The 16,842-nt window shown below is 54.5% G+C and overlaps 1 protein-coding gene across 8 annotated transcripts in view; it reads left to right on the top strand.

Annotated features, from left to right (window-relative positions):
* SPTAN1 (spectrin alpha, non-erythrocytic 1) overlaps positions 1–16,842 on the top strand; it is a 60,670-nt gene that overhangs the window by 43,254 nt on the left and 574 nt on the right. For 4 of the 8 annotated variants that reach the window (XM_067743082.1, XM_067743081.1, XM_067743080.1 and 1 more), the window contains 20 exons: positions 947–1,078; positions 1,351–1,488; positions 2,306–2,410; positions 4,283–4,491; positions 5,322–5,442; positions 5,627–5,748; positions 6,036–6,168; positions 7,886–7,984; positions 9,487–9,646; positions 10,305–10,381; positions 11,013–11,222; positions 11,603–11,899; positions 12,292–12,404; positions 12,772–12,789; positions 13,931–13,993; positions 15,227–15,281; positions 15,743–15,939; positions 16,093–16,146; positions 16,258–16,404; positions 16,489–16,636. In XM_067743082.1, coding sequence (XP_067599183.1) covers positions 947–1,078; positions 1,351–1,488; positions 2,306–2,410; positions 4,283–4,491; positions 5,322–5,442; positions 5,627–5,748; positions 6,036–6,168; positions 7,886–7,984; positions 9,487–9,646; positions 10,305–10,381; positions 11,013–11,222; positions 11,603–11,899; positions 12,292–12,404; positions 12,772–12,789; positions 13,931–13,993; positions 15,227–15,281; positions 15,743–15,939; positions 16,093–16,146; positions 16,258–16,404; positions 16,489–16,636 — 2,598 coding nt within the window. The remainder of the gene's footprint in view (positions 1–946; positions 1,079–1,350; positions 1,489–2,305; positions 2,411–4,282; positions 4,492–5,321; positions 5,443–5,626; positions 5,749–6,035; positions 6,169–7,885; positions 7,985–9,486; positions 9,647–10,304; positions 10,382–11,012; positions 11,223–11,602; positions 11,900–12,291; positions 12,405–12,771; positions 12,790–13,930; positions 13,994–15,226; positions 15,282–15,742; positions 15,940–16,092; positions 16,147–16,257; positions 16,405–16,488; positions 16,637–16,842) is intronic. The other 4 variants (XM_067743086.1, XM_067743085.1, XM_067743084.1 and 1 more) reach the window with 1 other exon arrangement.

Below are 16,842 nucleotides of genomic sequence, written 5' to 3'. Positions count from 1 at the left end.
TGGGCATTTGAGACTTTTTGTTTCTGTAGTTGGGCTTGGGCGCAGAGTTGGTGCAGGGACGCTTCAGGTTGGTGCTGCATTTCACCAGCCACATGGCTCCATCTTTTGACAGTTGCTGCCCCTGAAATGAAACATTTGATGCAGAATCCTTCCCCAGTTGTACTGCTTTTTTCCTTTTAGTTCTTTTTTCCCCATATCACATTCTTGCCTGCAGCCCCGCATTTCTCACCCACCCAGAACTGCCCCACAGCTGCGTCCTCCCACTTGTCTCCCGTGGTGCCCCCCAGCCTCAGATGCCCATCATCCTCCCAGCCCTCTCTTCTAGCAAAAAGAAATTCTTACCTACAGTCAAGCCTGGATTTTGACAAATCCAGCAGGTTTGATTGATTGCAGCTGCCAGATGAGAACCCGGCAAAGCCAGGGTTTGCGGCAGCTTCTTCTCTGTCGACGGAGGGGAGGCTGGCCCTCGGACACCTTGTTTCATAGTGCCTGCCACCTTAGGTGATGAGAGGGCCGTATGTGTGTCACTAGTTAGAGCTGCTTTCCACTAAGGAGAAAGCCGTGGATGGAAATTGATGCACAAGTAGATCCAAAACTACAGTTGGCCGTTACCAGCTCCTGCAAAATGTTAGAAAGTGTATAATTCTAGGATTTCACTCACAGATAGCTAGTCCAGCTGACTTAGGAGTTGACACAGTTCACCTCCTGAGCTGGTGCATTTCCTTCCTCCAAGCTCGGACCTTCTGCTGAACTTCCATCAGACTGAACCCTAAAGTATTTCGCACAGATTCTGAGGTCACCTTCTGTAAAAATGTTGACACTTGCCCCTAGTTCCTCGAGTCTGCTACCACTCCCTCCCTTCTGAGAACCCCTTCTCCCTGAAAAGACAGAGCCTAGCAGGACCTGGTTTCGAAAGGTTGTGGCAGGGTTTCTTTGGTGTTTTCAGAGCAAGCACCAGAAGCATCAGGCCTTCGAAGCAGAACTGCATGCCAATGCGGACCGGATCCGAGGGGTTATCGACATGGGCAACTCCCTCATTGACCGCGGGGCCTGTGCCGGCAGCGAGGACGCCGTCAAGGTACGCCGTCCCCCAGTTCCCCTCCTCCTGGCCCGGGAAGAAGAGGGGGCTGGATTTGACTTTCAGCGTTACCGTCAGCTTGATGATGACTCTAGAATGCAGTCTTAGGAGAATAAACAGACGACTTCTGGCTGCGTTGCTGAGGGGATGCTAGTGAGAGTGGCTCCTGTGAGCATCTTCCGTCCTCCTCTGTGAGGGGCGTCAGGTCGGCTTCCAGAGAGGGCGCTGACCGTGGAGTTGGCCATGTCCTACGGCCCTCTTCTCTTGCCCAGGCCCGGCTGGCCGCCTTAGCTGACCAGTGGCAGTTCCTGGTGCAGAAGTCGGCTGAGAAGAGCCAGAAGCTGAAAGAAGCCAATAAGCAGCAGAACTTCAACACTGGGATCAAGGACTTCGACTTCTGGCTCTCTGAGGTGAGGCCACGGGGCTTCCCTTCCCCACTGGAGGATTCCGTGGAAAGGCAGGGCTCTCCCGACGTCCCTTTTAACAGAAATCATCATCAAGTGTGAGCTGTGTACTCTGAGGGATTTGTAGTCAGAGGGAGGGAATGTTTACACAAGAGAGAGCTTATCTCTGGTTGGACATGAGTCACTTGTTTCCATAGGAAAATGCAAACAGGAGTGGGTGGTGGGGTCTGTGTGCAGGCCGCTGTCACGGTGCCCAGATAGAAACCAGAACCAAAGAGCCCGGAGTCCAGAGTTAGTCCTGCGGTCTCTGTAGACTGTTTGGAGAGTACAGAAAGTAAAAAGAAATAAAACATTTTTAAAGACCACTATTCTGTATCTCTCTGGTCTACACCTATTTCCGTGACTTTTTGTGTAACAGTTCTTTCATGTGTATTTGAGCTCATGACGTAATTTTTCATCAGTACGTATTGGTGGTGGTATTTCAAGTCATGAAAAGTCTTCCTGAACATTTGAATAACTGCCTTAGACCATCACAGAGTTAGGCCATAATTTAACCATTCCCATACTGTTGGCCACACTTGGTGCTCCCAGCTTTGGGGGATACGTTTTGCTGCAGTGAACATCTCTGTACATTAGTCTTTGCCCAAGCTGCTGCCTCTCTGCCCAGGGGAGGGTCCACGCCAAGCTGGCACAGCAGCAGCGTGTGGTAGGGAAGTTCAGCTGTCCAGACGGGGGAGCCTGGGGGACGAGTGGGCATCCTGGGTTTGCCAGGACAAGGGATGCGCTCCAGATGGCAGCCTTCCCTTTCATGTTTCATTGCCAGGTGGAAGCCCTGCTGGCCTCTGAGGATTATGGCAAAGACCTGGCTTCTGTGAACAACCTGCTAAAAAAACATCAACTGCTGGAGGCGGACATCTCTGCCCATGAGGTAAGCAGAGGGGGCGCCAGGCCGGGCTTGGGACACGGCCGCGTGTGACTCTAAGGCACCTGGTGCATTCGGGGAAGGACAGTGATGTTCATCCCTTAAAGCCAAGGTGCTCAAACGCTGTGGTCTCGGGGCCATTTTGTACTCTGAACTATTATTGAGAGCCCCTAGGAGAATTAGTTATGTGGGTTTTATCTATTAGAATTTGCCATTATTAAAAATTAAATTTTTAGAGTTAAATTTTTTAAAACAATTTCAAAAACATTAAAAAATAATTTCAAAAGGTTACCTACTGTATAATTTCATTTATATGATATTCTCAAAATGACAGATTATAGAGATGGAGAACAGATACGTGGTTGCCAGGAGTTAGGGACAGGGTAGGGGTACAACTGTAAAGACTATACGGAAGTTCCTTTGTGCTCTCAGAACAAGGTCCATATCTTGATCTTGGCGGTAGTTACGTAAATCTACGCATATGATAAAACTGCGTGGAAATACTTGCACGTACTCAGGGACACACAAATGCATATAAAGATTGGTGAGATCTGAATAAGGTCCATGAATTGTAGCAATGTAAGAAAACTGAGAAGAATGTGTTAATTCGTTTAAAATAATAAACCCATCACAAGTTAACGTAAGTAACATTTTTTATGTATAATGTCTCTGTTTTTCCAAAAACAAAAATACAGCAAGAAGAGTCACACTGGTTACATTTTTTGCAAATCTCTTTGATGTCCAGCTTGATAGAAGACAGCTGGATTCTTAGAGCTGCTTCTGAATTCAGTTTGTTGTGTGTGATGAAAATACAGCCTCACACAGGTAGAGGAGGGAGTAGTATTTTAATTCAGATAATTGTCGATACTTTCTGATACTACATCCAGCTCAGTAGGTGGTAGTTTCTAAAGGTTAGTTGGAAAGTGGACTCGGAAACACTGTCAGCTTTTCATACTGTTTATATGTAAATCCACTGGTCCATCCTGGACTTTGAATGGATCATTTACTCACGCCTGAGGTTACAGAATCATTAGGGAAGTGTTGATTCGCAGAGTTCAGATCTTCTAAATGTTGACACGTGTCTATATGGTATCAAACATCACGTTCGTTAACATCACAGCCAGTCTCAATGGAAAAATCTACACGTATCGGGAAGCTGTCAGGCTCACGGAGGTGGATGCCAATTTTCCAAAATTCTAATTTCCTCATGAAAGTTTGAATTTTATCATTAGCAAACTCAGTTTTCCTTAAAGTGACAGGTTCACTTTATTCATTGTCGACAAAGTATTTGTCAGCTCCCGAAGTCAGAACGACCATAGATTGTCCGTTGGCCGTTCTTTCAAGTGAAACTGAGGTTCCGTGGAAGAAGTGGCCAGTTCAGCTCGGAACGTGCGCTTCTCCTCAGCGCAGTCATTGAACTTCGGCACTCGGCGGAAGTGCTTCGTGTGCGTTCCCCGTTTTATCAGACAGGATATTAAAACGACACGTACTCAAAGATGGAGACTTAATAAAATTAACAACCTTGCTGCTTGTTTAAGGATGTTCTTAAGTGAAACCGATTTCTACTGGGAGTGCGCGGCAGCGAAGAGTTGGATTTCTGCTCGTAGTTTGCCGCTGCCTTGAGCAGCGCCACCCCCACCCTGGATTTTGCGCCATCGGCGCAAATGTTCACACAGTAAAAAAGGCAGATCGTGTTTTTGTATTGTTATGGAAGTAGTTTTGATCTCTCAGAACTCTCGGGGTCCACATACCACCCTCAGAGTAACCTGAATAAATCTTAAACCAACCCGTCAGTGAAGAAGTCCCGAGTTCTGATTTACGAGCAGATATTCGTGGCTGCCCCAGATCTCTGACCCCTCCATCGTGTCCCCTGCCCAGGATCGCCTGAAGGACCTGAATAGCCAGGCAGACAGCCTGATGACCAGCAGTGCCTTCGACACCTCCCAAGTGAAGGACAAGCGGGACACCATCAACGGCCGTTTCCAGAAGATCAAGAGCATGGCGGCCTCCCGGCGAGCCAGGCTGAACGAGTCCCACCGCCTGCACCAGTTCTTCCGGGACATGGACGACGAGGAGTCCTGGATCAAGTACGCACCCTGCTCCGGGTGCCCTCGGAGCCTTTCACGGAGGGCGTTAGGAATCCCGGGCTTATCCTCTCCTGGACCGTGGTGGTGAGATGGGAAGTGGGTCAGACATGGCACGGACTCGGCAGCTGTGCCCAGCTGGTCCCAGCCTCACCGCACGGCCGCGGTGAGACGCCCCGGCTTCCCCTCCTGGTGTCTGGGCATGTGGTGATGGTGGTCAGCCATGGCCTCCACGTGGCGGTGTGTGTGATGGTGTCCAGGGCTTGTCTAGCCCCTGCCCTTAGGTCACTGGCGACATGAGTGAGTTCCCATCTGGGAAAGATGGTCTGATCTCCTGGGGAAGATTGCTGCTTGCAGGAAGAAAAGTTTGTCTTGTTTGTTTTTATCTCCCCTCCCCCAGAATTTCAGTCTGCCTTTGCCAGATGATGTAGCCTGTGAACAGACCATTTTTAAGGACAGGATTCTCTCAATTCACTGCCTTAAAACACTGTTTACATTAGCATTTTCATGTGTTACCGCGTGCGATACGTGTGTATTTGATCAGGTAGGATTGATAGGGCGACAGCAGCGGCACCTCCTTGTTCTCCAGTGCACCCCGACCCTTTGCAGAGTCGGACACAGGAGGTGCTCCTGGAGATGTACGTGGGCACTGTTCATTGGGGAAGTAGAGGCTTTTTTCCCCAGAAGCCTGGCTTCTGAAGGACTTTCCCAGAGAGATGGGTAGATGCAGGTGAAGGACATCACGGGGTGTGTGAGCTTCACGCTCTTCGACTGCACGTCTCCAGCTGAAGACACGCAGGTGCAGAGGCTGACCACCCTCCTGTGCTGCCCAGGGAGAAGAAGCTGCTGGTGAGCTCGGAGGACTATGGCCGCGACCTGACGGGCGTCCAGAACCTGAGGAAGAAGCACAAACGTTTGGAGGCAGAACTGGCTGCCCACGAGCCGGCGATTCAGGTGAGGCGGGCCTCTCCCGGCCGAGCGGGCAGCGGGACTTGAATGGGCCCAGGTGCGCTCGTCTCACTGAGGTCTCTACAGTGGTTATAGCCCCTCATCCCACAGCGGAGTGGAGAAGGCCTGAGTCTAATGTCGAGGCCCTTTCCTGGAAGCATCTGTTGACCCAGTCGTTCTTGCCTGTCAGGGTGTCCTGGACACCGGAAAGAAGCTGTCGGATGATAACACCATCGGGAAGGAGGAGATAGAGCAGCGCCTGGCGCAGTTCGTGGAGCACTGGAAGGAGCTGAAGCGGCTGGCGGCCGCCCGGTGAGCGCGGCGGAGGGTAGTGCCAGGGGCCCTCCTGCGCCCCCGGGGCCCTCCTCTTGGCTGTGCCAGCACCGCGGTTGGCTTGCTCTGACAGGCCCAGGCCGAGCTGGTCCCGTTATGTGAATCCGGACCGAGCATATGGTTCCAGGATCTCGTGTTGGACCAGCAGTTGCTGCTCTGTGTTAGGGCTCGAGTGAACCGTTTACGTCCCACGCTCGTCATTCGTGTTTGTAAGCGTCCAGGTTAGAGGAGATTATGGCTGATTTCATACTGTCCCCTGTGATTAGGGGCCAGCGGCTAGAAGAGTCCTTGGAGTATCAGCAGTTTGTAGCCAACGTGGAGGAGGAGGAAGCCTGGATCAATGAGAAGATGACCCTGGTGGCCAGTGAGGATTATGGAGACACTCTTGCTGCCATCCAGGTCAGAGAAACTGGAGGTGCTGCCTGCTGCTTCCCCCGCCTCCCCCGCCCCCGCGCAGCTGCCTGCCCCACCCTTTTCCTGCCAGCTTGCTCGGTGGCCGTGCTCTTCCCAGGAGAGCACTCAGAGCCGGCAGCCGGCGTCTCGTTGGCGGGTCTCGGTCCTCAAGATCCCATGCAAGAGACGCTGCCCCTCTGTAGACAAAATTGGGGTGACTTTGTCAGCCCCAGTTCATGGAGTCCTGCTGTCAGCCCAGCAGTATGGTTGGTATCGTTAACCACAGGTTACTAGAACCCTGTAGTTTCCTGTGGCTGCCTTAGCGAAGTACCACAAACTGAGTGGCTTTGAAACAACAGAAACTTGTTCTGTCCTGGTTGGCGAGGCAGAGGCCTGGGATCAGGGTGTCGACGGGGCCTTGCTCTCGCCGAGGCTTCTAGGAGAGGACCCTTCTTGCCTCTCCCAGCTTCTGGTAGCTGGGCTTGTGGCAGCGTGACTCGAACCTCTGCTGTGCTTTCGCATGGCTGTCTTCCTCTGTGTCTTTGTGTCCCCGTGGCATTCTGTCTGCCTGTGTCTGTGTCCAGATTTCCCTCTTCTTATATATGTAGGACACCAGTCATACTGGATTAGGACCCGCCCTGATGACCTGTCTTAACTTGATTGCACCTGCAGAGGACTCGTTTCCACATTCTTAGGTGCTAAGGTCTGGACCCATATCTCTGGGAGGATGCAGTTCAACCCGTAACATATTTCCTAAATACATTGGTTACCTATTGCTGTGTCACAACCCTAAAAACAAGTTTATTTCCCACAGTTCTGTGCATTGATGGGCATTGCCTCTGCTGCTCTTACTGGGACCCCCTAACACAGCTGCACTGAGGCAGAAGGCCTCTGGGCTGAGAGGTGCATGGTGATGGCACTCAGGTGGCTCCAGCTGGGACGTCTCAGTCCCCTCCACGTGGCCTCTCACCATCGGGCAGCTTAGATCAGCTTCTTCAGGCAGCGTTCAAAGAGGCAAAGGCAAGGCTGCAGGGATCCTAAGGCGTAGCCTGTGGGACAGAGCAGCCCTGGGTCTCGGGGGTGAGGCGACTCCCTTCTTCATAGGAGGAACTGCACGTTGTGGTCGGGTGTTCCTCCGTCCGTGCCACCAGCTGTGGAAGCAGAGTTAGCATTCCCGAGGGTCAGGGTAGCCCCAGAGCTGCACTCCTCCCAGTGGGAATCCTGTTCAGCTAGTTGGGGGACGCAGGTAGGAGGCAGATGCAGTCAGTGGTTTCCTGTCCTCTGCATTGCTGTGTTCCCTGGAAGCCGACATGAGGGGTGTTGTCTCCAGCACTTCAGCTGTACGGAGGAAAAGACAAGATTTGGGAGGTCCCGCAGGAGATGTGCTCTGGTTAAACCCTAGGGCGGGTGTCACTGTTCTGTTGGTGCTTATTTGAAGGCTGCTCAGTGTCCATTCTCTGGTCTCCTACAGGGAAAGGGGCCTGTGCTGGTTGACTGGCGGCAGCCTCACCCCTTCAGAAAGGCCTCTGGTTATGCTCGCGGTATCCTCGTTTTACTGCTGTAGGATTTTCTGTTTACCCTGTACCTGTCTGTTGTCTTAGCCCCAGCTGGACTGGGGTGCGTGCGAGGGCACCTTCCAGTCCTGCTCCTCTGGCCCCGGGGCCTGGCCCACCGCACGCACGTGCCAGGCCCTCAGTGGCGAGCCTTGCTGTTTCCCCTCCAGGGCTTACTGAAGAAACATGAAGCCTTCGAGACAGACTTCACTGTCCACAAGGACCGGGTGAATGACGTCTGCACTAACGGACAAGACCTCATTAAGAAGGTGAGCCTGGCCCGCTGGTAAGACCCTCATTTCTTGCTCCGGGACACCGCGTGCTGGTACCACAACCCGCAAAGCTCCTCCCCTGGGATACTCACCAAACAGAGGTCTGCGTGGAGACCGGTAGCGGCTCCATTCCTGCATTCCGTGTTTAACTGGATATTTACCCCCTTCTTGAAGGCAGTTAGTAAAGCCATTCTGCAGCAGTTGTTTTTCTCTGCTTTAATTAAGCAAAGAAGCATCCCTGCTGTGACATTGGCACTCCCGTGTGTTTGCTCTTCTAGTTTACTTCTCCAGGAATACAAGCTCTTTATAGAGGTGGTAGAAAACACAAGTGGGCAGGTCAAAACAGTCACCCATAGGACCACCACCGGAGATGGCCCCAGTGAGACCTCCGTGCCGGACCCTCCAGACTCTCCTCATGCTGAGGCATCCACTAGGCTAAACGGCAGCTGTGCAGTGGGTGTACGTCGCTGTGTGAAACCTGGCTGCTATCCAGGATGTTTTATAAATGTGTCTGTCAGAATCACAAGGTTCATTTCATTCAAACAGCTTTCTAGGGAGAAAGCAAAAAATAAGGGGTCTTGGTGCTTTCTCAGCAGCAGTGAAGTCGAGTCACTCCCCAGCTGAAATCCAGACTAAACGCGGTGCCGCGATCTGTCACGAGGTCCACAAGACATGTAGTTGCACGAGACAAATGACTTCTATCGACTGATTTCCTGTCACAAACACATAATGAGTAAATAAAATTCCTCATCACAGAATTTGCACTGGTGATCAGGCCTTAAGACTAGAGATTTGGTCCACAGGAGGTAACTGTAGTTAAAACCTGTGTTCACTAGGGAGCTTTTCTCCTCACTCTTGTGGGCAAACAACCTAACGGAGACTAATTTCAGAGACAGACCATGTCCGCGTAGATGAGGCCTGTGTACGACTCCCCACACACAAGTGCGCCCCACCTTTGAGATGACGGCTTGTGAATGTCCTTCAGCCTTGGGGCAGAGAGCCTGGTGCTCTGTTTCCAACAGCAATCTTCGTTTCCTCCCTGAGTTTCTTTCTGAATTTTAGGCTGACTTATGGTTTGTGTTTTCACATACAGTTTTAACCAAGACTGCATCAGAGTGTTTGGGGCTTAATAATTTTTAATATCCACAGTGTGAAAACATTGTTCCAAGCCATTGTTTTTATTGCATACATATAGTAGCCATTGAGTCATAATTATTTAGGCTTTTTCTAAGTTTTTGCTGTCAGAAATGACACTAATGAATACATCATCGTGACTTAACATTTTATCACATTCCTCATTATTACTTATAGGAGTAGAATTGCCAGTGTTCATCTCTTTAAGGCTCTTAGAAAAGCCTTCCCCCATTCTCCTGGCGGTGGGCAGGGGAGCACGGCCTGTCACAGAGGTTACAAGCCTGCCTGCGCCCTGCAGGGAGGGTGCAGATCAGGTAACCGCAGCAGGGGCCAGGCTGACAGAGTGTGCCTTCTCCACGGCCTAGAACAATCACCATGAGGAGAACATCTCTTCAAAGATGAAGGGCCTGAATGGGAAAGTATCAGACTTGGAGAAAGCTGCCGCCCAGAGGAAGGCAAAGCTCGATGAGAACTCGGCCTTCCTTCAGTTCAACTGGAAGGCTGACGTGGTGGAGTCCTGGATTGGTAAGCACGGCCTCGGCGCTGCCCAAACCTCTTACCCTCCCGGGCCGGGAAGATTGTTCAGAACCACAGCCTGTTCGCTTCCTACGCAGCTGGTTTTCTTCTGCAGAGAAGAAACCGCTGGAATGTGAGCGTATCAGAGACCCCTGCCACCGGGTAGACCACTGGTGGCAGCGGGAGACAGGGTCCTGAGGCAGAGAGCCGAGCCTCAGCAGTGCCCCTGGGCCGGCACGAGGGTTAACGAAACAAAGGTCCTGTAACGCTGAAAGAAGCAGTGGGCACCACAACACAAATAAGGGCCACACGAGCCGGACCAGCCTGCACCGGCACCGTCCCCGAGCTACACGGGTCCAGGGTGTGATCCAGCCCCCAGGCGAGGAGGAACTGCACCGATTTCAGGACCCACATGACCTTGGTAGTTGCTGTCGCATCAGTAGCGACTGAACAGCATCTAGGACAGGCTGGAGGGACCCCTTCAGGACACAGACGTAGAAGGGGGCCCAGGTACAGGGAGGAGCCAGCTCATTTGGGTTCAGAGACTGCTGTCAGTAGTATTGGAATTCAAATGTAAGCAAAATAATAGGTGCCTCAGTTTTCTTCTTTTCTTTTAAATTTGTTACATTGAAAAGGGATGGTTGATTTCCCATGCTTGGTTTTCTAGGTGAAAAGGAGAACAGCTTGAAGACAGATGATTATGGTCGAGATCTATCTTCTGTCCAAACTCTCCTTACCAAACAGGTCAGTCGTGGCTGCTTTGTTGATTGATTGAAATGTACTCAAATAGTATTTCCTGGTGAATGAGTGATGGTTAGCATCTTTCATTGAGACATTTGACTATTTATATTAGGCCCTAGGGGCCAGCAGTGAACAAGCCTCCTGGTCCTCAGGAAGCTCTCAGATTAGGCCTCTGAGCTGCAGCCTGATGGGTGCTAACAGGGCAGAGCACAGCAGGATGTGGACTTCACTCAAGAGGTGTCTGACTCAGTTTCCAGCAGGCAGGCGTTGACGGGAAAGTCTTCCCAGAGGTGACATCCAAGCTAGATCACGGAGGGTAAACTGAAAGTGGTTGGTGAAGAGCTGGGCGGGTATTCTTGGCAGAGGTAGTGGGGGGAGCCCGGGTGCCTCAGCCCGAGGCTGAAAGCAGGGCCTGGGAGGAGCTGCCTCAGTGACCTGAGGTCTGGAGGAGATGCAGCAAAGTGGTGACCAAGGTGTGACCAAGGGTCAGGAGGAGGTGGGGACTCGAGGCTGACAGTCTGGCCTGGGCAGCTGGCTGGACAGACGCAGGTGCCGTCCGAGCTGAGGTGCCGGGAGGCGTACGGTCTCATCTCAGTGCGGTCCCTGCATGTTGCCTTCTCGCTCCTCGTTCCAGGAAACCTTCGATGCTGGCCTGCAGGCCTTCCAGCAGGAGGGCATCGCCAACATCACTGCCCTCAAAGATCAGCTGCTGGCCGCCAAGCACATCCAGTCAAAGGCCATCGAGGCCCGGCACGCCGCCCTCATGAAAAGGTGGAGCCAGCTTCTGGCCAACTCAGCCACCCGGAAGAAGAAGCTGCTGGAGGCGCAGAGTCATTTCCGCAAGGTGAGCTTGGCCCCGGCCTAGCTCAACCAGCTCAACGCACAGGGAAAGCAAACCCCTCTCCCGGGACAGAGGTTCTGCACGGGGCTGTGGAGTCGGCGTAAACCAAGGGAAGGGGACCCTTGCCTTCAGGAGGCTGCTGCTCGGAAGCTTCCGGGAAGACTGAGCTTGCACGCCCCAGGGAAAGGGGAGAAAGAGGGAGGACTTTTCAGCAGTGGGAGGAGGGCGGCAGAGAGCTGAGCCGAGCCAAGCCGAGCAAGCCCGACACCCTGGGGACGACCCCCGCCTTCCTGGTGCCCACACCACCGCCCCCCCCACCCGCCCACCAAGGATGGTCCACACAGCCCCTGCAGCTGTGCTGACTCAGTCTCCTCTGCTTTCAGGTGGAGGACCTCTTCCTGACCTTTGCCAAAAAGGCTTCCGCCTTCAACAGCTGGTTTGAAAATGCAGAGGAGGACTTAACAGACCCGGTGCGCTGCAACTCCCTGGAAGAGATCAAGGCCTTGCGTGAGGCCCACGACGCCTTCCGCTCCTCGCTCAGCTCGGCCCAGGCCGACTTCAACCAGCTGGCCGAGCTGGACCGCCAGATCAAGAGCTTCCGCGTGGCCTCCAACCCCTACACCTGGTTCACCATGGAGGCCCTGGAGGAGACCTGGAGGAACCTGCAGAAGATCATCAAGGTGCCCTTCTCCGCTGGGCCGGGTGTGGCGCTGGGCAGGGAAGCCCTTCCTGGCTGAAGCGTGAGGAGATGGGGGAGGAAGCGCAGTTTCATTCATCACAAGTCACCCTGTGTGGGTCCCGCTGGCCCGCATGGCTGTGATCGGCCCTCCCACCCACCCCCCAGCGTCTTGTGAGGTCTCTGGGGAAGCGGGCTGGCGAATGCCTCCCAGACGCCTTCCGTGCTGTCTGTGGGTTGAGATGAACAGCTCGTCCTCCCTGACCCCCCGAGTAGCTTCAGAAAACTACGCCCTGTTCCTCTCAAATGTTGAGACGAGCCGGTCAGTGGCTGAGCCTCGAGCCTGTCCATGAAGCGGGGCGGGGATGACACGCCTCTTCCTCCCTCGGTCCTTAGGAAAGGGAGCTGGAGCTGCAGAAGGAGCAGCGCCGGCAGGAGGAGAACGACAAGCTGCGCCAGGAGTTTGCCCAGCACGCCAACGCCTTCCACCAGTGGATCCAGGAGACCAGGTGCGGCCCCGGGAGTGCTCGGTCCTGGGGGCTGAATGCCCAGGCCTCGAGCTCCAGAGTGTGGAAAGAAGGGTTAGGAGCGCAGTCTGGTCTGGCTGGAGCCAGAGGGGTGGGCAGAGTTGGGAGGGTGCTCGAAGGAACGTCTCCAGAGGTGGAGTCGCTGGATGTCCTGGATTGGGTGGGACTGAGCGTCGCCTGTGGTTGCACAGCGACGGTGACAGGGGTACAGGGTTGAGCGCAGCGTGGGTACTGATGACCTTGGTTTTGTTTTTGTTTTCTTTCTTGTGTCTGCCTCTGTCCCCCACCTCGCGATGCTGCTGTCCGGACACCACCTTGTCTTGTGGCTGCTTGGATCCCATCTCCACAGAACGTATCTCCTCGATGGGTTAATATTGACTTCTTATTTCTCCGGGCTTGTGGTGTGATGGTGTCTAGTGTGCTTGTCCCTCTGCCCTTTGTCCCCTCGTGGCCTGGCTTGCAGAGGATCCCAGAATGGACCTTCCTGCCTGGGGCAGGCTGCACGTCCCCCGCCCTACCCTTGCCCCCTTCCCTGGCACCCATGGCCCACTGTCCCTGACGGCCTGCAGTGTGGGGAGGGGAGCCGCTCCCACCTTCCTGTTCAGATTCCAAGGGTTCTCTAAGATGGGGCCCGAAGGCCAGAGCTGGAGTCCAGAGCCTCTGAGAATCCCCATTATTCAGCCATTGGGATTATACTGGACTTCTTTTCTGCCTTGTTCCCCCACGTGTCCGTTGGGATCATGTCATGGGCGTGAAATAGGATGACATTGTTGAGGGGCTCCAGCTGGTGCACTAAGTCCCCGTCTGTGCACTGACCCCTCCTCCCCCAGTGCCCCCACGGAGGGCTGAGGCTGTCTTTTGCCTCAAGAGGAAGCCCAGCTGCTCAGGGTTTCTGGGTGATGGAGAGACACAGGACTTGGGAGGAGCCCCGAGAGGAGCAGGGCTGTCCTGCCCGGTGCCAGTGGGGCCTCCCCAGGAGGCCTTGGCCTCTGCCCAGATCGGGCACCCTTGCATTCTCTCCCGGGACCATGGTGGCTTAGACTAGCGCTCCCGAGGCCCTGCAGGCAGACACATCAGGCGTTAAAAGGAGGCAGTGGGAGGAGTGTCACCCTCGCTCATGCGAGCACGTGCTGAAGGCAGAGTGGGGCAGGATCCTGGGATCACAGGTTCGGCTCGAGCTCATAAGCTGCCCTGGGGTCCGTTCTCCTCCCCAGTGCCCGTGGCCGTGTCTGCTGGCATTGGACTTGTCTCCACGAGGTGCCATGCTCCCCTTACCATGTGGCTCCTCCCAGCCCTGTCCCGTCTTGCCCGGTCCCCACGCGAGCCGCCCAAGGCTGCCTGCCCTCCCAGGCCGGCTGTCGGCTTGGCCTGTACCACGTCCCTGCCTGGGCGCCAGGTGGCCCTGCCTGTGCACTGACCAGCTTGGGCCTTGTGGTGTGTGTCTGTCTCGGTGTGCTCTTGCCTCCCCTTCCGCTGGTGTATTCATTTGGTTTCTTTTCTTTGAATAGCATAGCGTATCGTCGGGTCATTCGTGTCTATCAGTATGAAGTTGGGGATGATCTGTCTGGAAGGTTTTTCTCCTCTTTCTCTTCTTACCTCGCTGTGGTTTTACCAGTGCACTCTTGACTTCCCCAGGCGGCTCTGCTTTCTGACTAACCCACCGCCAGTGGCCGCATGGGAAGGAGGGGTCTGCCCTCCTCCCACTGCACCAGCACCCGGCCTCCTGCCCCCAGGTCCTGGGGGTGTGCTTTTCCTGGGGGGACATGGCGTGACTGTGAGTCTGACCTGCTGGGGTAGGAGGAAGCCTGGTGCCTTGCCTTGCTAGAGCACTTTGAACCTAGGGACATTTCACAGCTAATGCTGGCTTCGCTGGGTGTTGAAAGGGTAGGTTGGGGCAAAGGTGGGTACAGGGGAGGCCGGGCTAAAACCCCACCCAGGACAAACACACAGTGTGACTCATCCCTGCACGTAACCTCATTTGTCTTCGTTCACTGGTAGCCTCTGTGACCTCACACTGTTTTTGGGAAGATAGAGGCTCCCCAGAGGCCCCCTGCTCCTCAGAACTTAGCCCCGGAAGGAGCCTCTGGCGTTGTGTCTGTAGATGATAGAACCTGAATCTGGGGCTTAGTCGTAGCCACCTCTCCTTTGGGCAGGACCAAACCCAAATCTGGTCATAATCTTCACACCCCAGTTCCCATGTCAAGGGGTCATCTGACTGCCTCTCCTCCCACTGCTGTCACTTATCCTAGAGTGTGGCTCCCCTCAGGAGCCTGCAGGAGACTCCAGGACTTCTTGGGGTGGCTTGCCAGCCTCCCCTAACCTTCAGGTCTCCTGTCTGAAGGGTTGCACAGGCATCCTTCTCCCCCTGGTTGCAGAGGAAGCATGCTGCCAGGCCTGCAGCCCCCTCTCTGTTCCTGTGGAACTTAAAATCAGTTCCTGAGGTACCCTTTAAGGGCCTAGCTTGGATCAGGTACCATGCTACAGCCTGGGTGGGCTTAAGGAGCCAGCCACATGAGAAGGGGTCCCAGCTGGGGAGCGGGGAGCAGGCTGGATGGGGGCTTAGCCCTGGCTTATCTGTTGGCCTTACCAGGTGGCACACCACATCAGGCAGCAGCTTCCCAGTATACTGGAGAAGTATTACCTGCCCTCCCTGGCTCCCAGAGCTGCTGAAGAAAAGATAGACAGTAGCAGATAGGTTTCATATCCTAATAAGAGGAATTTGAGACTGCAGGCACTTTTATCTGAGGGAAGTTAATTTCGAGCTGGCAATCGGGCCTCCTGCCTCACTGTGCTTCTGTGTTTAGGTCCTGCATGGTGGAAGAATCCGGGACCCTCGAATCCCAGCTTGAAGCTACCAAAGTAAGTGCCCTTAGTGTTTCTGGCCCGCCTAAAACCCTTCATCCCACCACTGCCAGCAGGCCTACTTGGCTTCAGGTTGGGTACAAGGTGGGCTGGTCAGGTACCCCCTTTTCCCAAAGCAGCCCAGGACCTCCGTCATTTTAAAGAGTTTTTTGTCTTTGACAGTTGCTACCAGGAGCCCTACTGGGAGAGAAGGAGGCTCCTTTGGTCCTCAGTACTTATACTGTTTCCCTGGCAGGTCAACCCACTGATGTGTGACTGTCACACTGACGCCTCTTCCTCTGTTGAGGCTGCTGGATTTCTTCAACCTCACCCCATCCCCACTTTCCCCTTGCAGGCAGCCCTGCAGGTCTCAGGCTGGGGGTGCAGAGACCGAGGAGGGCTGTTTAAGCAGGCTCTCGGGCCCGGTAACCGAGGCAAGAGCCCCTGTCCCACACATCTTTGCTCCCTCACCCCTGCAGCGCAAGCACCAGGAGATTCGAGCCATGAGAAGTCAGCTCAAGAAGATTGAGGACCTGGGGGCGGCCATGGAGGAAGCCCTGATCCTGGACAACAAGTACACAGAGCACAGCACCGTGGGCCTGGCCCAGCAGTGGGACCAGCTCGACCAGCTGGGCATGCGCATGCAGCACAACCTGGAGCAGCAGATCCAGGCCAGGTACCTGCAGCTTCCCCGGGTAGGCACAGCAGCAGCAGGGGCCGTGGGAAGCAGGGTCGCCCCCACGTCCAGCAGTTTACTGGGAGAGGACAGAACGTGTCACCAGCTGTATGGGGTGGAGTATCCGGTCCCTAATTCTGTTCTTTCTTCCAGGAACACGACCGGGGTGACCGAGGAGGCCCTCAAAGAATTCAGCATGATGTTTAAGTGAGTATATGCGTTGAGTATATGCGTTGAGTATATGCGCTGCGCCCTTCCTGGCGGGGGAGGTGGGCTCAGCAGCAGGGCCTCTGCTGAGCCCTCGGCCTTGTGCCACAGACACTTTGACAAGGACAAGTCTGGCCGGCTGAACCACCAGGAGTTCAAGTCCTGCCTGCGCTCCCTGGGCTATGACCTGCCCATGGTGGAGGAAGGGGAGCCCGACCCCGAGTTCGAGGCCATCCTGGACACTGTGGATCCAAACAGGTGAGCATCAGGGAACGTGGTAGAAGCAGCTCTGCACGTGGCTCCTACCGCACCCTCCCTGCTCACTGCACCTTGGCCCCCCAGGGACGGCCACGTCTCCCTGCAAGAGTACATGGCCTTCATGATCAGCCGTGAGACCGAGAACGTCAAGTCCAGTGAGGAGATCGAGAGCGCCTTCCGGGCCCTGAGCTCCGAAGGGAAGCCTTACGTGACCAAGGAGGAGCTGTACCAGGTCTGGGGCTCTGCTTCCCTAGCTTGGGGTGGGGGTGAGGGATTCCTTTGAAAAGTGAAGCCCAGGCAAGGCTGCCCCCTTGGTTAGGGGCAGAGCCGAGTCTAGAGTAACGCACCCCGGTTTTGAGCGTTAGCTGCTGGGTGCAGTCATTTTTATCCCTAGTTTCAAATGAAACTCAGTCCAGGCTAAAGGCCGTAGCAGCAGAG

Source organism: Pseudorca crassidens, chromosome 7, assembly GCF_039906515.1.
Source record: "Pseudorca crassidens isolate mPseCra1 chromosome 7, mPseCra1.hap1, whole genome shotgun sequence".
NCBI classification, from domain to species: Eukaryota; Metazoa; Chordata; class Mammalia; order Artiodactyla; family Delphinidae; genus Pseudorca; species Pseudorca crassidens.
This window is presented reverse-complemented; position numbering and strand designations above follow the sequence as displayed.